This window comes from Centroberyx gerrardi, chromosome 10 (assembly GCF_048128805.1).
Source record: "Centroberyx gerrardi isolate f3 chromosome 10, fCenGer3.hap1.cur.20231027, whole genome shotgun sequence".
NCBI lineage: Eukaryota > Metazoa > Chordata > Actinopteri > Beryciformes > Berycidae > Centroberyx > Centroberyx gerrardi.
In genome coordinates, this window is record NC_136006.1 from 8,910,174 (window position 1) to 8,937,524 (window position 27,351).

The 27,351-nt window shown below is 40.4% G+C and overlaps 1 protein-coding gene across 1 annotated transcript; it reads right to left on the reverse strand.

Moving 5' to 3' along the window:
- Positions 1-235: 235 nt before the first annotated feature.
- hibch (3-hydroxyisobutyryl-CoA hydrolase) lies at positions 236-27,018 on the reverse strand. The gene is made up of 14 exons (XM_071921668.2): positions 26,890-27,018; positions 26,443-26,485; positions 25,811-25,942; positions 24,098-24,182; positions 23,906-23,986; positions 23,728-23,780; positions 15,508-15,586; positions 6,322-6,467; positions 4,811-4,897; positions 4,472-4,530; positions 3,353-3,434; positions 1,792-1,911; positions 1,358-1,391; positions 236-565 (listed from the first exon to the last, which is right to left on the reverse strand). The coding sequence occupies exons 1-14, from the start codon at positions 26,919-26,921 to the stop codon at positions 450-452; spliced, it is 1,149 nt and encodes a 382-aa protein (XP_071777769.2). The 5' UTR covers positions 26,922-27,018; the 3' UTR covers positions 236-449.
- Positions 27,019-27,351: the final 333 nt, after the last annotated feature.

Here is a 27,351-nt window from a genome sequence, read left to right on the forward strand (position 1 = left end):
GCTGTATTTTCTATTCTTCTATTATATTTTTCTTGATACTTATTTTTCCTAAGTGTTATGTTTACGCTGTGGATTGTGTATTCCTGGTATCAATCTGTACTGAGTGGGGGAAGCTGGTATGTTGATTTCTCTTTGACAGTGACTTTTTGATCATGTATTTTTCATATTGATTGAATAATTAATTGAACTGCTGATGATGGCTTATTGCTGAAACACGTCCGTCGTTTGTGCTCTATAGCTGCCCATTTAATTAAAAGACAAAAGGACATTATGAGTGCTGGCTTTTCTTTCTTCATTCTTTTCTCCTTCATAACCACCCATCCTCAGTAGAGTCTTCTCATATGACTGACCGTGAATGGAGGGATAAGAGGACAGGAAGCTGACTGGGATTCAGCCGTTTTGGGAAAGGCTTGGCGGTGAGTGAGTGAAGTGGGAAGCAGCCGAGTTACTCAGAAACGCAGGTCCTTCTCTCCCAGTGAGGAGAAGCACTCTTCCACACTCTGGTCTGATACCTCCTCCAGTGATGACGGGTTCCACTTGGGACTCTGGTCTTTGTCAACCAGCACTGGCAACACAGACATCGGCAACAAAAAGGTCAGTAACTGCTCCACATGTCAGACCCGAGTGGCGCTGCAGGCTGCTACAGGATCTGGGGCGTCAGGTGATGTGAGCGATATGCGGGGAACATTTTTGAGGCGATGTTGATTGGTCATTTAAAGGGGCATTAAGTAATCTATGACCTTTATGGGCAACCAGTAGGAATTACAACACCACTGACAGAACTTATCTCCTTATACAAAAGTCTCTGATAAAGTCACATTTTCACAGTAGCTACTGTAGCTAAGTGGAGCAGAGATCCAACAGAAGAGGTAATGTATCACGATCAAAATGCTGTTATAGTAACACTGCTTTGTCATTTGCTTTTTTGGCTTGAGAATGAGGCTTATAAGCCTTCGCAGCTCAAATGTGTTGCAGGGGAAAAGTAATCTTTGAGTCACTGGCATTGATCAATAACCAAATCACCTCCCTGCAGATATATTATGGTCATTTTGTGCTTTGCGGCCATAAAAAGCGTAATTATTGCCCCTTTAACAACAATTACGATCAATAGTATTTTCTTTTTCATTTTATTTTGGTTCCTTATAGCCCTCTATGCAATCCATATATTTCCGAAATCCATATTTTTGGTACGTCATTCAAATACACATCCTCCCTAAAGGCAATATTGCCCATTCCCATATCCTAAAAATATTGCAATCAATTCTGTAGACCACATACAAAAGCTCTTGTCTCATTTGCACAAAAGTGTAAATAAAAACTTAAAACAGACATTTTGATTTTGAGTTGAACAACTTACATGCTCTTACACCCTCATAGAAGTCACAGCCTCTCTGCAAAACAACAGAAACAACAAGCCCATGAGATGACATCATCCTAAGATTTTACTCTTTTTAACATGTCACAAACTGAACTACTACATATTAGATGATTTAAAGATTAGTTATACACTATCTTTGAGATTACAGTTTACCTTTGAGAGGAATGCAAGTTAATGTGTCAAGGAATACGTTTCTGAACAATAGTGCCTTATTTCGAAATTCTGAAAAGTACAGAGAAATCTGTTGAGGATATTTTGTGTTACTTGGGATCTTGATTCCTCAACCCGAAGAATAATTAAGAAATCATCCTATTCCTGTCCAATTACACCCAAAGTGTGAAAAGTAAGAAAATTAAGAGAATGGGGGTTAATATTTTGTCTTGAGGTCAAAACTCCAGTTAGTTGACTTTTACCACGCAGGCCTGGCTGAGTCGATACTCCATCACCAACACGTCCTGCAGGCTCATAGAGGCTCCTGCCTGCAGCTGCTTATATGTGATCTTCAGCGACGTGGGCGACATCCTGGACAGGATCTGGACAAGAGGATACAGGGCGCTTTGCTGTTTAAGAGACACAACCCTCATGTCCAAAGATGGTTTAGACAGTTATCTCTGGAATCAAATGCACTCCTGCGGGCCTCAGATTGAATTCATCTACAGAGAGTGGGCTGCCTACTCTCCTTTTACAAAATAAAAAAAATGCAATCTCACCCTCCAATACTATAATCTCAGACCCCAAACCTTATCTGATGAAAATGCTGTAAAATGTCAAGTAGGAAACCCGGTCATGCATTTTTAATGTACTAGGCAGACAGAGGCTCAGATAATATCCGATTCTCTAGACTAAATCTCTTACAGCCACATGATCATAACCCCAAACAATCAGCAGCAGCACAACCCTAATTCGAAGTTCAACAGCTTCAGAGGATATTTGTGGTAAACAAGGGCTTATGACACATTTGGGAGGTGTTTATCTGTTGTAACCAACAGATCAAAGACAGTTGAACAGTAGTTGTTCAGTCTTACATTAGTTCACCATTATTCATCGAACAATAGTGGTTAACTTTTCAGGTTAACACATTTTAAAATTCTAAAAACCATGTGGCTTGGCCTTAGGAATACAAAATAATAAGGAAATTATCATTCAACATAGGCCGACGTTAAGAGCTGGTGTTAGTGGTACCATACTGTTTACCCTAGAGTGGACTTTGAGCAATCAGGAGAAGGAAAAGGAAAATGAGGGAGGAGGGGGAGGGAGGGGGAGAGGGAGAGAGAGAGAGAGAGAGAGAGAGAGAGAGAGAGAGAGAGAGAGAAAGAGAGAGGTGTGCCTAACCCAGGGCACCCAGGGCATGTGCACTATTTCATGAGGTTGTGCATTGTCCTTCACAGGTCTGATCTGATTGGACCGTCTGGGTATAAACAAGGTTAAAGTCAGAGAGAGGAACTCAATATAATGAGTCACATCCATGAAGGGAGTGAAGTTAAGTTTTATAAAGGGATTGAGCAAATTTGTGGAATGGAGCCACTCTGTTCTGCTAAGAGCTCTTAATTCTCACATGAGGAACACAGGAATGTCTGTCCAGCCAACAAGGCACAAGACTACTAACCCCATTAAGTGCTGAAACTGAGGCAGTTACTAATTACTAACATCTACTGCTAACGCAAAATAATGCCCTGGCTGGATCCCAATACTATCAACAGGTTTTCATCTGGTGGTGGGATAGCTGGACTGCAGATAGGAAATGAAAAGAGGTAGTCTAGGCTACATAAATGTTCCTTTAAATGGTTTCTATGACCACCATTATAAAAGTGTTCATACAGACTGTTCAAGGTCCCGCTGGCCTTGTTCTAGGTGTGTCAGTACGAACTGTGTTGCTAGGTATAAGTCGTCAATATGCCTGTGCACCAATGCTGACAGATTCCTGTAAATGAATTATGTCTGTGGTTCTGATTAAGCCACAGGTGAAGAACCTACCTCAGCTTGTTTCTTAGCGAACGGAGAGCCATCTGTCTTCAGGTTCTGCAGGATGCCCTCCACACTGCTGGAGCTGAACAGCCTGATGGGAAGTAAAGGCCAACATGCAAATTTTAGTTTAACCAATTCAGAAGGTGGATTTTCTTAAAAATCAAAAACCCAAAAAGAGGATTATATATCCTCTCTTGAATAAAATAAGTTGAAATGCATTACAGCAACTTCACAGGTGACATACTGGGCTAGATACCAAATCACACACGTTTTTTAAACTGTTACTTAACCAGGCAAGTTGACCAAGAACATGTTTTTATTTACAGCAACAGCTTGAGACAGTAGTTGCAGAGAAGGGAAGGTTACATTTGTGCACAGCAGTTGGCAGGTAAGCCAACTGCTAATGCCTTGATCAATGGCACCTCGATGGTGGTTGTGGAGGCAGGAAAGAGCAAATCTCCTTCACTTCCCTCTGATTTCTAAGTGTCTCAGCCACAAGCTGGGGTCTCTAACCATTAGGTCACCTTTTAAATTGTGATCCACATATAACTCAGATCAAGTGCCTATTACAATTGTCCAAGTCTCAATTTTTCTAATGCAATTATATTTTGTCTAAGTCTTCATTTTCTGCCTATTATTCCTAACTTTACTCTTGGACATTAGCCAAGAAATTTGTTTAAAGCAATAATCGGTGACATTTTCATATAAATAAATGTCTGTTTTGCTATTTTCTATCGCCAAGTGATACAATGCAATAGTGATTCTACTTACAGCCAGTTCATGAAAGCTTTTACATTTGCTTTTCTAAATATCTGGTATCTTCTAGGTCTCTCTAGGGAAAAACCCTCTGCCGCACATGAAGTGATAGGTTTTCAGTTTCCAGTAGCAGCAATAGCAGTTTTTTTGGAATAAACAGAAGAAGAACTGGATAATTAGCATGAGCAGCGATAGCCACCACGGCTGAACAGACAAGGAACAGAGTGCCACCTGCAAAAACTAAAACTTCATCAAAAGAAAATCCAAGGAAAAAGACGTCACAGTACTGGCCAGACTGGCTGTCTAACAATTTTCTTGATGCAGATATCAGATGGGTGCTGTGGTGGGGAACACAAGAGATTCAAAGCCTACCTGTCAATGTCAGCTCTGTGTTCCTCCAAGACAAAAGGCTTCTGAGCATCCAGGCTGCTCTGTGGACAGAGAACAACACACTCTGATCAACACAAAAAACACGACACTGAAAGCATTTATATGCAAACAGATTTCCGAGTAACAGCCCAGTCATGTCCCAGTAAGGTTTTATTTTGGATAAGCTGTTTATAAGTATCTCCATATCCCACTTGCAGACGTCGATGCAAACATGAATATTACGAGTTATCAACCAACACTAGTCCATATTTACAGAATTTAAGGTTCACCATTAGTTGCATGGCCTATATGCATATATAATTTATTTTCTTAATTTCTTACCTGGTTCTGGTAGGAATCTAGCACTCTGGAGACGTCTTCAGCAGAGGGAGACTTCAAGACCACCAGCTCTTTCTCCAGGGCTGGGATCTATGGGAGCAGGGGCTTTAAATTAGCACTAGCCAGCAGACAAAATACTTGTACATTATGACTGCTGCTAAGTCTGTTGATTCTACTAGCTACTTTGGCGGGTAGTCAGTCTATGTTCAGTCTTTACCATTCTAAAAACAACTTCCCAAGAGAAAAAAATAAATCGGCTGGTGACATTCTGGATCTGGAGTTGCTGGTTCTTCAAAAAGTTAGTTCCTATTGAGAAGAAATAGGGAAAGATCTACCTTCATCCCACAATAGGACTATGTGCAAATTTTAATAACTAGAAGGCATTCGGTAGAGCGCAAACTTCAGCCAACGCTGAACAATTCCCCAACTTGCAAAGCTGCAGTCTCCATAACGGTTTACACTGTGTTTGTTTATCGTTTGTCTTCTGGGTTTGATTTCCTGACAAAGTAGCAAGTGAATGCAATCCTGTTTAGCAGCGGACTTGCAAGTCCCAAATGTCGGACCTTCCCACCAGCACATGAACGCAGCATAATGGATATGACTAAAAATCATAATCATCTAATGGCGGAAATCCCAGATCTGGATCATTACCAAATTCTAATCAACTGACCCTTGGGCCCTTATATTTTTTTGAGATATCTTGCTAAGAAATAAACAAACAGACAAACAAGACAAACAAGGGTGAAAAGAAGTTTAGTATTCACATCCAAAATGGAGCTTTCTGAATTACAAGCATTATTCTCCTTCAATTATTTGTTTTGCCAATAGATAAAATAAGCTTTTTGTGGATCAAACATTTTGCTTTCATTTAGTTGCTGTTACGCTGAGTCATTTCTCCATTTCCGTTAAGGCGAGACATTTTTATAATCTTGTTTTTTATCTCACCTACAATAAATAAATAAATCTACCCCACTGCTCGCCTGTTCTGAAAATCACTTCTATTCAAGGTTGTGCTCTTGTATGAACTCTAACACCCACTGTTCTGACCTCACGCCAACAGCAAGGGCATGCCAGGACAAACAGAAATTGCTTTTGGGCCAGCTAGCCCATGTTGGCACCTATAAACAAGAGTGAGATACCCAGTGACTCAGCATCCGGCTTTCCAGTGGAGCCTTGACCTCCACCGCCCCCCCACTCCTGCCCTTCCCTCGTCCCTGCAGCACCATATCACTCACTTCATGCATGGGCTGTTAGGTGGTTTAGATAACAAGCTGAACTGCAGTGTGTTAGTACTACTACTTCTTTTATAACCTTTATTTATCCAGGAAATATTTACTGAGCATACACACTCTCTTTCAAAGCTGCACACATTCAGCTGCTCAGTACAACCACCATCCTCTGCATTTGGCCACTGAGCAGCTCTTGAGGGAGGATAGAGTGTTTCTTATTCACTTTCTCTGACCAGGTTGGGGGGATTGTTCTTGTGCAAGGTTTTATCTAGCAGCTTGAGTTACCTTCTGAGACTCTACAAAGTGACTGGCCACTCCAGCTCTCTGCACGTCACGTCCTTTGAGACGGAAGCCTGTCAGGGCCAGAAAGAGGCCCAGCTTTCCCTGGAGCCTCGGCAGGAAATAGCCACCTCCCACATCAGGGAACAGCCCTGTCAAAATGAAACAGAAAGACAGGTGTTGAAACGCATTCTGACAAATACAGCTTTAGTACACATGTACTTGTGCTGCAGATGTCACTTCATGAAACATTACTTTCTCTCACAGTCCACACTGTATGGTCCTCAAGCTCATGAGTCCTCAATCAAATCAACCACCAATGAAACACCTTAGTCAATCACGTCAACGAAAGCCTAGCAATGTTTCTTCAAGATGAGGAGTGAATTTATCTGGGCATAACTACAATACAAATAACAAATTACTAATTATTTAAATGATGAATGACAACATATTTAGTGGCTGTTATTCAATGACAAGCATGCTTGGGCCGGCGCTTCAAAGACAGTGTGATTGCAACTACATGACAAGAAAATCTACAATTAATTTACATCCAACTACTTTCTAAAGCACCTACTTTGGCATTATTTTGCTGGATGTACAAGGCAGAAGGCAGTAACAGGTGATTCAAGTGCAACTGTCTACAAAAGGAGTGCAGCGTTATTGTTGGCACGCAACAGAAACCTACACGAGGCTTATGAGCATTTAAGAAAATCGCTCACCACAATCCATACCACGGCCCTAATCTGTACACAATTTATTAAATGTTTTGAATAATATTTCCATTCAATTTCAGTGCTCCTAACGGGAACTGAGCAAACTGACGATGCCATTGGTCAATGTTGGTTCTCGCCGACGGCTTTCGTAGCGTGACATGAGGCTGGGGGGGCGGTGACTGGAGCTCAGTAGGAGCTTAGATGGGCTGACCTGATTTGAGGCTGAAAATGTAATATCATAAATGCAGCAGATTAGGGCTGCTGTTCAGGACGGTAGCAGGACTGGGTTAAATCTGTTAATCCCACCGCCGAGGGGGTTAACATCAGCAAGAGAGGGTGTGCAAGTGTGTTTGTGTGTGAGTGTGCGTGTGAGAGAGGGGAGAGCGAGAGGAAGGTGTGTATATGAATGTAAGAGGTAAGTGTAGGGGTGTGCGTATATGTGTGTGTGTGTGATGGTAGCATTGGGGAGGGGCATCCTTGTTATACAATCCCAGATGGCTCTTTGCCCCGAATCAAATTGCCTCCTGGAAATAAATACACGCAGAAAAGCAGGACAAAACAAACCAAAAAATGAAATAAAATAAAAAAAGAGGACAAAAAACACAAATCTAATCACCTACGTTGTACTTTTGTTAGGCCGTTATTACACAGTAGTATATTAACCATGTCAACGACTTTTACATGTTCGTCTGTCTTCACTGTCCACAAAATGTAAAATGGTAAGCACCGACTCTTATGCTAACAGGCAAAAAGAGACACTGGTAGCATCACTAATAAGTTAGCTTATCTGCACGCTACAAGTACCCAGATGGGTATCTATAATTCCAATCTATAATTCTTTAACTGCACCACAACACCAGTCCCTCACACACAGAACTTCGGCTTTTGACAGTAAAAGTCCTTTGTGGGAAACTTCACCACAGAGCAACACATTAAGACAGAAAGTATAGCAGGATGTTGTACAAGCTATGGTGCCAGTGGCATCTGAATCTAATCATTCCATCTGAATCCAATCACTCAATGTTCTGATTTAAACATTGTTGAAACCAGTGAATTCTGGATTTTGAGTAATGCTTGAAATGTAGAACATACAGGGTTTCAGCTGTGTATGAAGTGGAGCATTCATACTGAAAAGATTGGATTCTGGCACCATGAAAATTATTATGAATGACCTGTACTGTGTAGGCATGCATACTGTATGTTTCTGATGCATGAACTCTTATCTATCCTAACCCTTGTGTGCACAGATGTTTTACCGTTACATTTTAGCTGAAACCCTTATTAACTTACAATGAGTACATTGTTAAAATAAACTCCATTTCCTGGATCATCATCATCTCAAGCAACCAACAGTAAGGAGTGCAGGGGTCAGAGCCCTAGTGTCCTATCACAGATCATGTAAGAGGGAAATGCAAGGAAATGAAATAAAAAAATAAGAACTAAGGAGAGAGGTAAAAGGGAATGTTTTTGAACAGCTTTTTAAACATGTATATGGAGCTCAGTGAAACCCCAGTCTCTGCTGAGGAGGGATAAGCAGCTTCAGTACATAATACAGAAGGAGTGTAAAAGGGGAGGGGGTTTTGGCAGGGGTCGGGGGTTACATCCACTGGGCCAATGATCCAGTCTGAGGATAACACATGGTGGGGAGGCGGCTATTATCTTAAGCTCCTTTCACACTTCTGCTACATTTATTATGTCATGTAGAGGTCACTGTAGTGATGAATTGGCTATTCAGACTCATACCTGGCTGCTTCAAACCTGTACAGAATACATTTCCTCCATTTTCTCCAGGTTAATGATGTCAAGTTTCATCCATCTCATTAATTCACATAACGTCCTTTTGAGGGACACTGAGCAGCAAAATTAAACTATAGCATATGTCACTGGGTGGACACTTTTATCCTAAGTGCCTTAAAGTACCATGAGTGCATACATTTTTAGCATGGATATCTCCAGTGGGAAACTAACCCCAAACCCTGGGTCCACCAACTGAGCTATTCTATACTATAATACTATAATGCTGGTATACTGTGGCGGATAAAGCCGGACTCCACAATGCAACAGAAGTTGGGGTGTTGCATTTACAGTTATCCCCAAACAAAGAGAGGCTCTTGACAGGATTCGATCACAGGATCAAGGCTAAAAATAAGCATGTGGGGTCCGGAGGCGGCCGTGATCTCTGGGTAAAGGCTAAAAAAGGCTGTTTTCTGTCAGGAACAGTGCGGTGTGAATGAAATGTTTCTGACTGCAGAGGCTGTTTGTGGCTCAGAGGTCTGGAGCTCAAGTGTCTCTAGTCAAACAGTAGTGACACCGTGAGCAGCTCCAAAGATGATTTGCCAAGGTTTCTTGCCAAGATTTCACAGTGACTGGAGAGTTTTAACGATACGGAGAGATTCTTGTTCTGTTTATTAGCGTTAATCATAAGACTAATCAGAATCTATTCGTTGCTAGTGTGTTTGTGTGCTAGTTCACTTGCACATACACACACAAACACAGATGTGGATTAAAAGGACCAAACAGAAATATAGCTTCTAGCAGCAATGAACAGGTTACCACAGCGTGACAAAGAGTTATCTGATTGCTCCACAAGGCATTGTGGGTATTAAGAGTCTTTGTTATTACAACAACACAACAGAAGTTCAAATGGCTGTATTTTCTTCAAATCTCAACATATCAGCACGTGGCTTAGCAGATATCTTTAAAATGATGTTTCTGGCCAACCTGTAGAATTTCAAGTGGATTGACATTATGATTTTACTGTCAACTGGATCTTTTTGTGCAAATTTTTTAAAATTGATAGGTTAATAACTTGGCCATTATTGGACCAATCCCTTAGTTTTTCACAAACTAAGTTAAGGCATAACCAGTTAATTTACTTTAAAGGTTTTTGAAAAAATCCAGAACAGTGGCCAAATATTTTTGGTGGACATTATGGGTCCTTCAGATCTGTATGACTAACAGCACAGCGAGGCTGAGCCTTAGACTTTGAGGGCTTATTATAGTGCCCCCTATGGTCCAGTCAGTACCATTCTTTGTGTCCAGGTTATCAGTCACTTATATAAAGATACCAATCTATGCCTGAGTTATTGGACAGACTACTACTACTACTACTACTACTACTACTACTACTACTACTACTACTACTACTACTACTACTACTACTACTACTACTACTACTACTACTACTACTACTACTACTACTACTAGGAATCCCTAGAAACATAATAGATTACCACTGCTGACGCTGTGGTAACCTAATAAGCACACGGACACAAGAATTAAAGCTCGCAGACACACTGATAGACACACAGACACACACGGATCAACCCTCTCAAACAGACGGTCCTCAGTCTGTGCAATTTAATTACTGTTCCGTTTCCTTTGCCCTTTTCTCTGTAACCGCGTTGGAGGAAATCTCACACAGCAGTCAGACTGGATCAACAAGACAGCAAGACATCCTACTGCTGTTTGCAACCCCAGTGTCATCATGAGATAGCCTTCTCTTTCTGCCACAGTCATTTCCTATCCACTGACAACATAATCTTCTTCCTCGCTGTTCCCTGTTCTCGGGTACAGGCCCAAGCGTTTATCAACTGCCGTCAAATTCTCAGTCATACTCCGCCCTACAACACTACACAGTATAATGCGTCACTAGAAGATTTATGATGGACTCACAGCCCAGAAGGAACCGGCAAAAGCTTGGTGTGTGTATGTGTGCCAAACAGAGGATGACGTGAGTGTCCTTGAAGTGTGTATGTGTGAGGGAGCGCAGTCAATCCATCAGACAAGCAACAGATTCACATGAAGGCCATGGTAACACTGTCAGTACTGAGCTTGACTGGCGCTGCCGTCCCTGCAAGGTGCTTCAGTAACAGAGAGATGATACTGAGCTTAGCACTGTACAAAACACAGATGAACAGTGTGTTTTTCTCCAAAGAATAATTCTAGTTTTGCCTGTAGGTGAAACGATACACAGTCATTTATCTGTACGGTTGTGATTCTCATAGGATTTCACATTCCCTGCTTGTCACCAGACCCCAGCCACAAAATGCTGTAATGAGTGAAGTCAGTTATATAATATGAAATGTCAATGAATCCACAGCAGGTTGAGAAGCAATGAATTACAGGATGGATGATTACACGATTTTGGCCAGAAACTCCGGCAAGGGGCTGCAAATTGGTCATCAATAATGCAAGAGGACCACTTCAGAATCCATTATCCATCTTTATGGGGTGAATACATTGACTGGGGAGACTGAGGACATCAGCTGTCTGGTCAATCCACTGGCTCCATCTCATCGCAAAACCAGTGTGATTCATGCTTTAGTAAAATAGTTTTTTGCAAATAATTCTTAGCAGTGTTTTAATGTAATTTGAGTACTAAAAGGGTGAGGTTTCTTGCATCGGGACAATTGAGATACTCTGCAGTAAACTGTCATCAGTGATTAAGTATGCTAAATTTCTATTTTACAGTGAATGTCTCAACTTCTTGGCACCCATTGTATGCGTCTTATCTGGCCAATCCCACCCAGCACCAAAATAGGCTAAAACAAACCATAAAAAGTATTTGCAAATATTATCTGACCAAGGTGTTGTGACTTACTGCAGGAAACCCTTCCCCAAACAAAGAAAAGGAGATGAAGAGTATTTACTTCTGAGTGTCCTCAATGGCTGGAACAACTATTGCTCACTTCCTTCATGCTTACTTGCATACAGCCAGTCCTTGGGGACTGGCTGTATGCTGTGGGGGTGGATAAGGGCACAACTGAAGGGTTTTATTCTAAAACTTAATTTTGAGGGGGAAAAAAAGAAAAAAAAACCTATTTGAAATTCAGGTCTTATCCTAGCTAATAACATAAATTATATTTAATAACATGCTTTGCGGTCATGACAGCAAAAGTCTCTGAATCTCAGATTAGCATGATGAGGCAAATAGGGGAAAAGTGATTTTGATGGTTTTACCTTTTTATGTGACTGACCATATTTTGACTTTATACGTTGTTGTATGTTGTTGGCCTGCAACTTTTATGCTTGTCTTGACTCTGCTTTCATGGTTAGGTCTCCTTTGAAAAACAGACTGTTAATCTCAACATGACTAACCAGCTGAAATAAAAGTCAACTAAAAAATGTAATAAAACAAACAAAATGAAAGGCACTCCTCCATATGCGGCAACCCCAAACCTGGCAACATGGGTACACACAAACCTGAATAACGGTCTGTGACCAATGGTTGACTCCCAGCGCTCTGCAGGAGATCTGACCCAAGATATCATAACAGCCATCTGATTTACTGTGGCAGCACAGCAAGCCTTCGATTCTCCCTTTTTAGGTAGCACCAGGCAGCATGATCATCTGCATACTTTTTGCTTTGTGGCAGCTCCCTCTGCCCTATCTGGCAGCTGGTTTGTTCCCAGTCCCACTTCCCTGAGTAGCAGGTGTAAACCAGCAGAGGCTGGGGTGAGGCTCTGTTTGAACCCCGGTCCTGCTTTCACCACTAGGCATCTGCGTCCATGCCAAGACTACTGTGGGCCCTAAAGCAGGATTACCCCCCTTCACTTGGCATGTGATCCCCCATAAAAGTAAATTATTCTGTGACCCTTAAAACTAAAACACAATTGTGTGTGACCGTGTTTTATTTCTAAGTAGGGGAACAGTCAATACAACTGTTGCCTTGACAAGCTTCACACTTTTCAGATCCCTGAATGCAGTTAAAATGATTAGAGACCCGACTTAGTGTAACCCCTTGATATCTGTATACCAAGGACCTGTAGTCTGGAGTTTAGAAATAGCTTAAGCAGAGACTGGGGACTAGTTAACTAGGAATTGTAAAAGAACCTATATGTTGTCAGGGCTCAGACATTCAGCAGTTATCAAAACACCCACTGTATCAGACCTATGACCCTGGTGTTAGAAAGCCCCACAATTAGCCAGCAGCAGCCAGTTGCACCAGCTGAACGTAAGCTCTATCGTAAGTTAGGGTGTAAAGTCTACACTAACTGTTACGTTGAAACTAGTTAGTTTGACACTAAAGCTGTGTCTTTGTTTAGTGGCACCATGAGACTTAAGGTACATCTTAACTAGTAGAGCGTAAACGGACCACTCTATTAATATAGAACCTCCTTGATAGAACCTCCCTGTGCCGCACCTAGAGCTAAAATCAACAACTATCATCTAACCATGGCTACGCGATAGCAACAGAAAAAGATTAGAAACCTTGGAAATTTGCAAACATCTACAAACACATCAACAAATAGGTACGTTATCGAGTATAAAGTAGGCTATAAGGATTCATGTTAGTTTGCCTCCTATACCCTATACCAGTCATCTAGCCTAGATAGTAGCCTAGGCTAGAATTAATATAGACAACAAGTGACATCAAGTGGTTTAACCCCCCCCCCGCGATTATTGAAATATGCATGACAGATGTGGAAAATGTATTAAATCGCTGTATAAAGTATGTATTCTGCATAGATGAATACAAATAATCACCCCAAGTGTCTATAATACTCTATAATACTGGCTAACATCCAAGTCTGAACGCACCACCCGGGAAGCCTATAAAATGTAGCCTAATTTAGGCTCCGATGCTGTGTGCGTATCTCTGCTAAGGGAAAACGAAAGCACGAGTATAAATCAAAATCATCATACTGTTCAAAAGGATGTAATCCGTCATGGAGGACGCGTTGCCGAGGACTTTACACCTAGTAGGAGGTAGGTGTAAGTTTTAAGTTGTAACTTAAGTCTACGTTGGAACTATTTCAGTTGGTGCAACCGTTACAATTTTAGTAATGTGTAAACTAGGACTTAGTGAGACTTTACGTTCAAACTAGCCTACGTTTGAACTTAAGTTCAGCTGGTGTAACTGGCTGCTGATCTTCATCTTGTAAGGACTGTGATGAGCCATCTGGTTTTAAGTGACAACAAGCTACTGTACGCCATAACTTCAAGTGTAATTAGTTGGGTGTTAGCGATTTGTTACTAATCTCCTCAGAGCCGCGGGAAAAGGCCATCTGTCCAGACTAGTCAATTAGCTAAAGAGCAAACTATAGCTTAGTGCTTGGGAAATTACCATTTACTCTAGGGTATTTGGCTTATATAATATAAAGATTAATTCTTGATGATTTCACCAGGCACAAGTCATTTAATAACTGATGCAGTACAATTGTGCCATTGCACCATTTAAGAGAGCGAGTGGTGCTTTTGTCAGAGCATGCAAATAAACTTTCACAGGTATCAACCATCCAGCTCACACCAGTTATAGCCATATTGTTCTACCTCTTTCTCCATATTAATGTATTAAAGGCCCCTTATTATAGGATTTCAAATTTTCCTTTATTCACACACATATACGATCAAAACTTTTTAATGAAGACATTGTTAAACTTTGATTTTGTCGGAGTGGTTAAATTTCAAGTTATTGCATTTAAAAAAAAACATCCTTGTTTACAGGCAGTTTCAGACTAACTCCAGTAAACACATCACATTGGGATTTGATCCTGATTGGCTCCCTCACTAAAGAATTACTGAAATCCCTCTGAATCAGGCCAGTTTACAGCATTTGAACTGGAAAGCCTTCACTCAGCAGGTTTACCTCATTTGAATTAGAAGAGCTGCTGTTGTTGACCACTCAGGCTCCAGTTTTATGACTGTTCTGCCTGTTAGAACTGAGTTTTCAAACTAATTTGGTTTAACTAATTAAATATAACTGAACTACATTTATTTTTATTTGGGTCAATGAGACAGCTTCAGCTTAATCAGAAAAATCTACAGGCCTCCTATTTCACCACCATTTTGTGTCTATCCTGTAGTTACGGCAATATATGCATTAACATTATCAGCTTTTCACTGGACACAAGTCGGTGCTGGAAAGACGTAGACTGGAGTGGACTAAAACTTTTTGATTGGGAGGGGGGGGCAAAGCCCATAAAGTGCAATGCCTGCTAGGTATTTTTTTTCCACTTTAGCATACAGGCCGTTTTGGCAGTTCCCTGTAGTATGCAATTGCATCAGAGTGAGGTTATCTATCCTGACCTTTGCATAATTGTCACTATCAGTTGAAAACCTTGTATCTCCAAAATGTCAGCTTTTCAGGAAGAAAAACAACCTTGATGACAATGTATTTTTGAGTTTATGATGTTTTTTTTTTTTAGTTTTGAAAAAGTTTCATGAGCCCAAGCGGTTGGAGAATTTTCTCAACCCATAGAGGAGCATGGAATCCTTCAATTGTAACAACATGATCACCCAAATGGGAGATACAAGAAAGTGACAATACTACATACTGTGTATACCTCATGTATCACACAAAGATAGACCACATGTCTATGAGTTTGACCCAATCAGGTCTGCAACTGAAATCGCCTGGAACTTTAAGTGAGATTGCTCCTGCATAATTGATGGGAAGGATACCCGTTAATCATAATGTGGGCCAACTGGCATTCCCCAGAGGGGGAGAGGGGCCAGTACAGCTGGGCAGTCTTACCGATGGCAGTCTCTGGCATGGCGAACAGCGTCTTCTCAGTGGCCACTCGAAACCGTCCGTGAACTGACAGGCCCACACCCTGCAGAGGGAGGAGGAAAAAGGGTTAGGAGAAATCAATACATTGATCAAAAGGGGTGGAAAAAGAAGACCAGCAGGAGTAAAGAAAAGGCAGAGAGGGGAAGAGCAGGGCATGAAGAAAACATTAATAACTGCCATGTCCAGAGAGAGGGAGTGAGGTGAAGTTCAAGGTGGGAAATGCTGACTGAAACAAAGTCCCGGGTAACACCAGGCCTGCCCTTTAACCGTGTGAGTGCGTGTGTGTGATTAACGAGTGCGGTAGGCCAACAGAGAGAGAGGTGAAGGTTAATGAGGAGTATTGGCCGGAGGACATTTCCAACACTGTTAGTGATCTCTCTCTCTGTGTGTGTATGTGTGTGTAAGAGAGAGAGAGAGAGAGACAAGACAGACTGCAAGGTTGCCATGGGAACATCCTCTTGCACACATCCTCAACAACAACTTATATGCATACAAGAGCATAATGTAGACACACACACACACACACATCTGTACACTATACTGCCTGAAGGCTCTTGGTGAATAACCTTGTACTTTGTGTTATCGTAATGAAATACACAATTAAAAATATTATTTCTGCACAGTCTACGGCTTTGAGCAGCTTCTGAGTGTGGAAAAAGCTTTCTAATGACAGTTTTGGAAACTGCATAGACCTATTTGAGTCAAGAGTGCAGTGAACATGAATGAACTTGAATGAAATACACCCGCATGAACGCAAACACACACATACAGAATGGCATCTTGAGCTGACTAATTGTCTGGCGCTAGCTATGTGTGCAGTCATACAATGCCCCACTATGACAGTTATCCTATTCTAGGGAAATAGTTAACACAGTAAGTCAATTATGGTCCCCCAAACTAGTAGAATAAGCAGAGACACTTTATACCACTTCATGTCAATAACACAATGCTTTTAATTCATTTATTTATATATCAAAATATCCTGTATTTAAATGGAGGGGGGCATTGGGAGTGAGCTCTCATTTTCATGTGTTGGTACCCTGCTGACAAGACAATGGAAAAATGCAGAGTGGAAAATAATCAATGAATTTAGAATGTGGGGTGCATCTACATACAAATAAAATGAAAGGATAACCATACAGCAACAGACTAGACAGACAGATAGATAGTAGTAAGATAGATGTAGACAGATGTAGTAATATGATTACAAAAAACAGATTATAGGTACTTTTGGAAAAAAAAGGAGATAAAATAAAGTATTTTGCTTCTGGAGGGAATGTAATCCAAAAGTAATGGGGGGAAAAATTTGTATTACTTCACTGACCTTGAGTATTCTGGAGGATTAGGTTATGGATTATAAATGTATTCAAGTAATCATTCAGCTATGATGGATTACATTTTGAAAGTAACCTTCCCAGCCGTACTACAGAGCAGGGTCATTTACTGGTCAGGTCAGAGAAAAATCCAATAGGCCAATGATTGGTGGTGATAAAACACGACTGAGGAAGGCCACTGGATAAATCCCCAAAAGGCATTCACCATAAACTGGAAAATAATGGCGCTTCATTGCTTCTATGAATTCAGATATCTTGTTGTTGGAACAGATGAACTCCTGACAGTTATAAAGCTGAGGAGCACAAGGTAACTTCAGGAAAGAACAGGACCGCAAGTGCTTTAAGGTCAAGAGTAACTTTTGGCAGTAGGAAATGGAGAGTATTATCCATTCACTTTCCCCATCCAGACTGTCTCGGCTGGTCCAGGGATTCAAACTAGTGACCTTCCTGTTATGAAGTCACTTCTCTACCCTTAAAGGTGTGTTAAATAATCTATGACTTCTTTTGACTTCTATTCTATTGTAAGGTCTCTGGTACAGCCCCCAACTCTTGTGTAATTGAAACAACACACATACACAAGTCACATTTCCACAATAGAAATGAGTAAGCTAGCTAATTAGAGCAGAGATCAAACAGAAATGTCTAGTGAAGAGGTAATATATCACCATGCAAAATATGTAATGGAATAATAATAATACTTCTTTCTCGATTGCTTTTTTGGCTTGAAAATGAACAGGGAGCTTTTGCTCCAAAACAAAATTCGAACTGGAAAGTGAGTTTCTGAAAGCCAGAAATCTCAGTACCTGCCAAAGTAGCCTAATCATTGAGTCACTGGTATTGATCAATACCGCTATCAGCCCCCCACAGATCTATTACGGTCATTTTGTGCTATGGGGCAGTAAAAATCTTACTTATTGCCCCCTTAAAGGAATAGTTTGGTATTTTGAACCAAGAAAAAAAACGACCTTTCTGGCAGCAGATATTTTTGGAGACAGTGGCATTCTTCTGGCTCTCGTGCACGTTTACACCAGCTTAGAAGGTAGTGCGTCTTTGAAAAAAAAAAAGTTCCTATCAAATAGAACACAACTATTGACAGAAAGCTCATTTTTTTACAATTTTTTCAAGCCAACATATTGACACCGGTATGATTATACTGTCAGCGTCGTGTTATGCAAAACAACATTTATCCTAGGTTTCTATTGCAGTAGAGTAGGAGGAGGTGGAGCAGGCAGCTAGCGAAGTCATGGTTTCTACTAATAGGGATCATGACGGAAAACATGTTATTTGGGCCCAGGGTTCAAAATACTGAACTATTCCTTTAAGACAACACAAGGTAAAATGAAACCTCATTGATGTGTGTGGGGAAATTAGGTTGTTGCACCAGCAACAACCTAACCAGTAACGGGATTTATCAGGGAAAAAGCAACTAGAATATAAGCACACATAAATGGGCATTACAAAGAAATTAAAGAAATATTACATAATAAAAGCTTGAGAAACACTTGAACATAAACACTTGTAGGGTTGTGTAAACCTATGATGCAAACAAGACTGTAACTGAGCTCGCAATTCCAACCGACAGCTGACTTGGGAGCCAATATCCTCTGCAGGCCCAAGTACTAGAGGTATGTAAGAGACAAATTATATATAGGTCCTAAATTGCTGAATTTATCCTTTAAATATGGATTATAAACCATGAAATATGTGCTGTACAGATACATTTAGGCTGTCACCACCCTGACGAGCACCTGTTGTGGGCTGCCTCCCTGTCAACAATCACGCAGCGCTTGGGCTGCTGTGTTTGTGTGATAACAGTAGACAAGCCGTCATCTCCTCACTGTTAGCAAACAGCAAAAAGAAGCACATACAGAGCCACAGAACAGTGCTGCTGGGTTTGCCTTAGGGCTGTGTGACAAATGACCACAGAGGATTAAAATATCTGATCGCCGGAGACTGAACAGACCACTGCCGACGGTTGTACTTGCTGCTGTTCTGGAAGAGCCAGATCCACACAAAAAAACACAGGCACACAGAGGAGATACAGACTGTGACTTCTCAGCCAAGGAGCTGAAATACAGGATGATCATCCTCTGTCAACATGTCAGCACTCGGGCTCAGGGTTAAGACAGCCGCCGGGTTGATTTTCTAACAAAACAAGGGCGGTCTGTAGGACGGAGGACTTGTTATAATGCTGATAAAATGCAGAGTTGACGTTTTGTTATTTAATGGCATTTACGCTTTATTAGACAGCACATATTGGAGAGAGAAGGGAAAGATGGGAGACAAAGAGGAGGGGTGATGTTCAACAAAGGTCATCGGCCAGAAATGAACCTATGACATCCAAAGCAACAACCTCAATCCATCATAGTTTAGGATTAATGTACAGGAAATCTAAATTACAGGATATTCAGTTTTTGTCCAGTGACCTGGCATTAACTTTGTGATTTCATAAGGTTCCTTACATTTGGATATCTAACATGGAACAGATTGTTTTTATGTGTAAGGTATCTCCTTTCTGATCAAATGGTTAATGCAACACATTCAATACTTGTTAGCTATGATACCCAGCATCCCTCCTGTCCTCAAGTTTATACTGTATAAAGTAAAAGTTACACAGCATAGCAGCCATTTTCTCCAAAGTGTAGAAATGCTACACAACATGGAGACAAGAGTGGAAAAGCAGAGTTTGTGGGGAAAAAAAAAAAACAGACAAAAGAAAGAAACAAAGAAAAAGAAGAGACAAAGCAGAAAGAAATACAGAGAAAGAAAAACCATAAGAAAAGAAAAGAAAAAAAAAGGTTTTGATGGAGAATCTTCATCCAGAGAAGTTTTTTTTGCAGCGACGATGGGATGCACCCGTTGGAATGAGGGAGCGTTTAATCTCACATTCCCCAAGATGAACTCATCACCATAAAAGTAGTGGAACATTGTGATGTGCTGGTATGGTACCACCAAGCTCCATATAAGAACATGTCTCCAGAACCTGGTGTATACAATGGAAATGTACAAAAGTGTGCAGTGGAGCATGTTTACAGCTCTCATGTCAACGAATAGAATAGGCTTCAAAATTTACAACCCAGCAAGGTTAGTTTACACAGGTTAAGTATATGGAGGGCTATTGAAGGCTTCATAAAGCCCTCATTAGGATATTTGGTTTACTGGATGTCTTCTGCTGAAAAAAGATGAGGGAGGAGGTGAAATCCATTTACCACTAAAAAAAAAAGATTCCCTGTGTTTAGCAGTTGCATTACTTTCCACATCACTCCTGTGCACCAAACCTGCTCTGCAAGACTTCCAACAGGCCTGATAAAAGCAGGGAGAAAAGTGAAATCTAGCTACCTATCCATAAAATTATTATTATACCTTGGTTTTGCACAGGAGTGATGTTTTGCACATATAGAAATAAATGTTTCTGTGTGTACGAGAGTACAAAAGCCTGAGTGGCTTGTGTGGAAGCCTCCTCTGAGGTGAGAAGAGAAACAAGTGATTGATAGTAGTTATAAACACTTAAAAAGAAACTGTAGGATCTGTTTGAAAAATTATTCCCTGTGTACAACAGCTGCAGTACTTTCCACATCACTCCTGCGCAAAAGTATCTGCTTTCAAAGCAAGAGTTGCAAGGGCCGTGGAAGATGAGAACCTTAATGCAGGGATCAAAATCCACATTAAGGTCCTTTTTGGCTCCCACTCCTGTCTTCTTGTCAGGCGTTATGGACATTAGCAAACAAGAGCTCTTTTCTCCAGGGGATAGAGATTACAGACATAACCCCGGACAAATCTCCATCACTCGTCAGCAGACGCTACGCCAAGCCTGTCAGAGAGACTTACAAACAGTTCATTCTGGTCTGCAGTCAATGTGAGGAGCCTGGTGTCCGACTATGTAAATGTTTGAAATCTCAAGAGGAAACTCAGACACTGTGGGAAGAAAACAAAAAAAAGCAATGGTTGCTCAAATGTAAAGCACAGCAGACATGGATTAATAACATAATCACACTTCGGTATTCTGGGTTTTAATTTTAATTTCCTAAGAGAAGAATACTGAATTATGCGGGTGTTATCCTATTAAAGTGAGAGAGAGAGAGAGAGAGAGAGAGAGAGAGAGAGAGAGAGAGAGAGAGAGAGAGAGAGAGAGAGAGAGAGAGAGAGAGAGAGAGAGAGAGAGAGAGAGAGAGAGAGAGAGAGAGAGAGAGAGAGCGAGAGTGTGTGGTCTTTGACCTGCTAATGACATGCCTAAACAGTGGTTTGTTATTACCAGTGCAAAAATACCCGCTCGACGTGGGAGTTCTGCTCTCAGCACAGAGCAGATCGGGGAACAGGGGCTACAATGCCTCTTGGACTATTCCATATATAGAATTAGCCTATTATTATTATTACTACACACATCAAACTGCCGTCACCCCGGGGTTGTTTACGTCAACATTACTGTCCTCTCTGTGCTGACAGAACAGATACGACATCACCACTTTTATGTTTTCCCGTTGGGACAATGAACTGAAATGAGTCGTCCAGTCATTATACCGTACCATATGGTGCAGCATCCTCCTCATCACCAAGGCAAATACTCTCTTTATTTGGGTGTTACCTGCTTGTTTGGTTTAAAAAATACATTAAAAATAATTACCTCCCTGGTCACTTTTTTTTTTTTTTTTTTTACTTCATTCAATCTTGCTCTCACAAATGAATTATCCTGACTCTCTCTCCTTGAAAGGAAGAGGGTAAGTGGGTCTGCTGGCGTCATTGTGGCTGTCCAAACAGATAGGAGAAGTAAACAAGATGATTTCTTTGTATGCCACAGCTTCTAGGATTTTTCCCCTGTGAGTACAGTAACATGTGTTAATATGAAACATTTGTGGAACTTATACCTACATACGCAACAAATGTTTCATATTTAGTAATACATATTTAAGCAAATAATTGAGACTGTAAGTAACAATTCTAAGTAAATCCATAAATGTTAGTAACCCATTCCTCTCCCATACTTTTACAATCTACTTAACATATTGAAATTGTTGCCAGATTATGTTTACATAATCTGCAATTGTTTATATTCTACTTGATCGCTTTTATCAGTGTATTATTTATTTTGTCTGTTTTCATTGCTAATTTTTATATTCTAGTTAATGGTGCAAGCCACTCAAAAATAAAATAAAAAAGTCAAATCAAAATCTAGTTGTGTTCTTATATTCAATTTCCTTTTCCCTGCTGAATCCTATTACTTTTGCTGCTGCAACGATGTAATTTCACCACAAAGATCAATAAAGTTTCATCCTAGGTTGAGTTCCTAAGATCCTCATCTTCAGCAACGCATTCACTCAGATGTCTATACTATACAGTGAGTTTACAGAGTAAATTACCAAACTAAATGCTAGTAAAGTGCACAGTAGCTAGTAGCAGTGCACTTCATCTATTCAACACAATTTATAACAGGACTGACAAAACAAGGCTAGGCATAGACTAGCGTTGCATAAAACGCCCACTCCAGGTGGTGAGGCTGAGGAGCAGCTGTTTGCATGAACTTTCATCAGGTCCCATTGGATGTGGGCAGGTGTAGCACAGCCCTCTTCAATCCACCCAAATGTGTAACATAATCAGTCAAAGCCAAACCAGCCATCTAACCTCTACATGACCGCTTTCTTCTCCTCCACAAACAGACTCAGCAAACATGTAGATAAATTTGCATGTCATACTAGGCCAAGTATGGCTGCAAGCGACCCCGGACACCATTTCATGTTAAGGGAGCACTTTCTGTTTTCATGAGCGCTGCTGGGGGTAAACCCAACTCTTATTGTTTGTGCCCTGTAGGGCTGCATAATATTGACAAATAATCATATGGTGATTATTTTGCTGAATACTGCAGTTGAGAGATAAATCACAATACAGTACACAGACAGATGTTTCAATATTTTTCAGCAAACAAGAAACAATTTTAATCAAAAACTGAGATGTTGCTTAATATTTGCTGTGTTTGAATACAAGGTGTTTTTTAATGTGCAATTTAACTTAGTGGGTTCAGCACCAGAGTACCATTGGAGCATTCACCACTCTAATAAAATAATTGCAGCCTCTTGGCATTTAAAAATTGAAGAAGAAAACTTGAACACAAAGTGAACTTGGAATTATACACACACACTCCAGCCAAAGTGACCCTGTAGACACTGATGGCTGTGTGACCTTGGTGGAAGCCCAGGAGAAAAATGACAGTCAAGGTCACGGTAAAAGGGACAGACTGGCCCAGAAGTCAAACATCCACTCCGACCAGGTGAGCAGAACATATAAATACAGCAATAATAAATAATAGACCTTTGCAATCAAAGTGATGTCCAATAAATGAGCACTTTAGCAACACACTCTCTCTGAATCACAGTTCTAGTTATGTTGCTTAGTGTGGAGCAAGGTACCAATTCAAATTCCAGCTGAGTTTGACATTGGGAGTAAAAAAACCAAAGAGTGGCAGCAACATGCGCTATGTCACTTCATATTTCAGCCAATCAGAGGCCACCTGGCTTCTGGTAGGTAAAAGGGGCAGACAGCTCTCTACTGACACCCACAGGCAGACTTGAACATCACACATCAAAGAAACGGACAAACTCTAGTCACTCTAACAGGAGTCAAAACTGCATGATAGAATAATCAATCTTTCAGGATATAGACTAAGTGTTTTGGTTGCCTGACAATATGCGAAAATCTTCTGCAATGCGAATAGACCACACAGAGCTCAGAAAGAAGCCGTGTAAGATTAACCCAACCTTCATATAATAAACTCTTCTGAAAAAAACAGATAAACGATAAATAAATTAGAAATATGCATAGGAAGGAGAAAATAACCTCATCAAAAAATGTGCATACTCACCCCACCCATTGTTATTCCATCAATAAGGGCGATATATGGTTTCTTGTAATTTCCTTTAAAGATAGAATAACATGTGTGTCAAAACAAGATAATAAACTGTGATCCTAAACATGCAAATTAATGAATTTGAATGAACATCAATATATACCAGATATGAATGATAAGCATATAAGCATACCTATAACATTGTTCAGAAGGTATTCCTCGTGGAAAAAGTCCTGTGCAAGAGGATCTCCGACCTTCCCAGCTTCTGTGACCACTAGGAGGAAATGACAACATTAACAACAACAACAACGTACCAACACATTTCCGCTATTGCATGTCAAGTCTCCCCAGACCCGGATGAAAAATCTACAATGACATTTCTTACCTCTGATGTCTCCACCAGCACAAAAGGCTTTCCCACCCGCTCCTTTGATAATGACGAGGTCAGTCTCATGGTCTTTCTCCCATTTCTATAATCACAGAAAACATAATCAAAGCAACTTTACAGTAAGTCTTCACCAGAAACAAAACTGAATTTTAATTTTATTTTAATTTGACATGTCAAACCTGAAAATGGTCCTGCATATAATTTTGAGAGTTTGAGAGTTACTGACCGTAAATGAGTTAATTCTTAATGGCATCTGTCATCATTGACAGCTTATATTGTTAAATGTAGCTCAGTAAATGGTGAAAATAAAGATGATTGCCTTATATAGTTTGCACAGCGAGAAGCTTTTCATATCAAATGAACTAAAGACCAGGCAAAAACCTCGCTTGGATAGTCAATTACATTGAAGTTCATGAAATGGAGTTCATATGTATTATGGTTGAAATGCCCATTTATGTATGCTATTGTGGCAGTGCTACCCTAATAATTAATGTGGTTGATAGTCAAGTGGGAATAGTTTTTGAAACTAAAATGATTGATGCATTTGGACTGTGAAAGAGTTTTTGCACAGTTTATGTATTTCACTTTTAGCAAGTTCTCAAATAGGTTTAAGTACAAAACTACCAGACTGTCAGTAACTCCAAGACTTTTACAATGCCAAACAGTATGCAGCAATTACTTTGTTGTCAGCTAACAGAGATATCTGCAGCCATTTATCTACCGACACCCACAGGCAGACTTGAACATAGGGCTGCACGATTATGGCTAAAATGATAATCACGATTATTTTGCTCGATATTGTGATCACGATTATTTATCATGATTATTCATCCATTTTGTTTTATTGCACTTGAGCATTTTAAGTGAACCGAAATGCCTTCACATTCATAATGTATTTTATAAACCTATAAATAAAAAAACATTCAAATGTACAAATCTTTGAACCTGTGATTCCGGTGCACCGGGTCCGTTGTTTTTTTTTTCCGGGACCATCACCTCTGTAGCCTTAGTTTTTGGGCATTTGTATTCTAAGACACTTATTTTGTAAGAAGTCTATTTGGGTGTTTGTGGGCTTTTATTTTGAAGTTTCCCATAAGGACCCGCGGGAGAATTAGTGTAAATAAGGAAGTAGTACGTTTGCCTGTGTACTGCGTCTCTGGTCGGAGATTAAAAAGGAAATATTTTACCCCGTAACCCGTGCTTCATTGTATACTACACTTGGATCCAAGCTAATGGAAGAGTTTATACGCACTTTGAAAGGTCAGCGGCAAACTGGGTCAAAATTCAAGTAATTTGAGTTTTGATTACGTTGACTAACTGTTGCAGCCCTACACCAGAGCAAGCTAAACCCAGCGTGAATAATCGCCCGCGGCCAGAATCAATTAATTGTGGAAGCCAATATCGACATCGCGATTAATATACGATTAATTGTGCAGCCCTACTTGAACATCACACCTCAAAGAAACAGACAAATCCTAGTCACTCTAACAGGAGTCAAAACTGCATGATAGGATAATAAATCTTTCAGGATGTAGACTAAGTGTTTTGGTTGCCTGACAATATGAGAAAATCTTCGTTGTCAGCTAACTGAGAGATATCTGCAGCCATTTACGATCAGCCACACACTGCAGTATTACATGGCACTTGACACACTCATGTCCTTGACATTTGTCCCAGTGGTAGTTAGCGTTAACCAACCCTCCACCATACCTTGAGCTGGGGGTAGATGTGTCGGATCATGGGCAGGTTGAGGGCGTTCAGGACTTTGGGTCTGTTCAGGGTGATCACACCTGCATTACCCACGTTCTCCAGGAGAACCTCTGGAGCCGCCTGACTCGACATCTGTTCAGAAATGGATACCAGACAACATCAATATAAGTCAATAGAAGAGACTCGAATAGACTAGAACAGAGTAACATCACTTCAATAGACTTGAATAGCACATACTCGGATAACACCATATAGAATAGTATAACATCAACAGAACAAACTTGAATAACATAGTATAGACTTAAACAGAATAGCATCACTCTAACAGACTCAAATAGACTTGAATCGACTTGAATAGTTTACGCTAGACTAGAGTACAATAAGGAGAATAAAACAGAACTTCATACCAATAGGCTGAGGAAGTGTCATATAAATGTGTAACATGTCATGCATCTTACATTTATAACATAGGGCAACTGCTACATAATACTACAGAATTTATAATAAAATGTAATTGTCAGTGTTTCTTTTACAGCCATTCAGAAAATAGGCAAGGAAATACTGTAGCAAGGACCATCAGTAGGCAGTAACCACCACTTTACTGTATATCAGTAAATGATAGTTTTACTCACCATGTGCCCTTGAATTCTTTGCAATCTGCAGAGGGACCTCAGTCTGAAGAAAACAGCCCGGAGAGAATAGTGACAAATATTAAATCTACTAAGCTGGAGGTTAAACATCTGAAAATGCTTTGGTTTCACTGAGAACCAATCAACTAATCAATGACCGTTAGATGAGGCATAAAGGTAAGATTAGATTCAATTCAACACACACAGGGCACCATTTCGCTTTAGACCATCTGTCCGTTCAACCATCTATCATCAGATCATCCGTAAAATGGTATTCAGTTGATTTTCAAGCATTGTTTCCAGTCTGTCATTTTCAAACAAGCTCCAACCGGTCCAACTGACATGCACGAGACTTCACCTTTACTCAAACACTGTACGTTAGCAAACTGCGGAGTGCGACACGAATTCCGGACTAAACCTAGAAGTTAAGATGTCTTTCTTGACACGTACCTGTAAGTGGACTTCAAAATAGTGAAGGACATTCTTAGTTTTTACTTTAGTTGTGTATTTAGTGGCTGGACTTGAGGCACAGCTGCCTTCTTGCTTGCTCTGAAGTTACGTTTACTTCCTGAAAGAGGCACAAAGCGAACTCTGATTGGTCACTGTCGCTGACGTAAAGGTGGGCGTACGCACCATCGAGGAAATTTGCGTCGGCTCCTGCTCTGTTTTGCCCACACTGCCATCTATTGAGGAAAGGAGCCAATCACAGTCTTGTAGTTTCAAAATAAAACCACGTTTGTTTTGTTTTCTTTCGTCACCACATGGGACCAGAAATTGTATTTAGAACTTTTAACATAAAAAAGCAAAAGTAAAAAGTACACATAAATTCAGCTTGTTTCCCCAAAGGCAAATTAATTGCATCAACAGACCAACAATCCTATGAATTTATTTACATTTTTAATCCTGATTTAT

Coding starts and splice junctions, on each gene's coding strand:
- hibch (XM_071921668.2), bottom strand. CDS start 26,921: ATGTCCTTCACTATTTTGAAGTCCACTTACAG. Junction 25,943..26,442: donor AAAGAATTCAAGGGCACATG/GTGAGTAAAACT, acceptor ATTTCTGAACAG/ATGTCGAGTCAGGCGGCTCC. Junction 6,468..15,507: donor CATGCCAGAGACTGCCATCG/GTAAGACTGCCC, acceptor TCATTTTGACAG/GGCTGTTCCCTGATGTGGGA.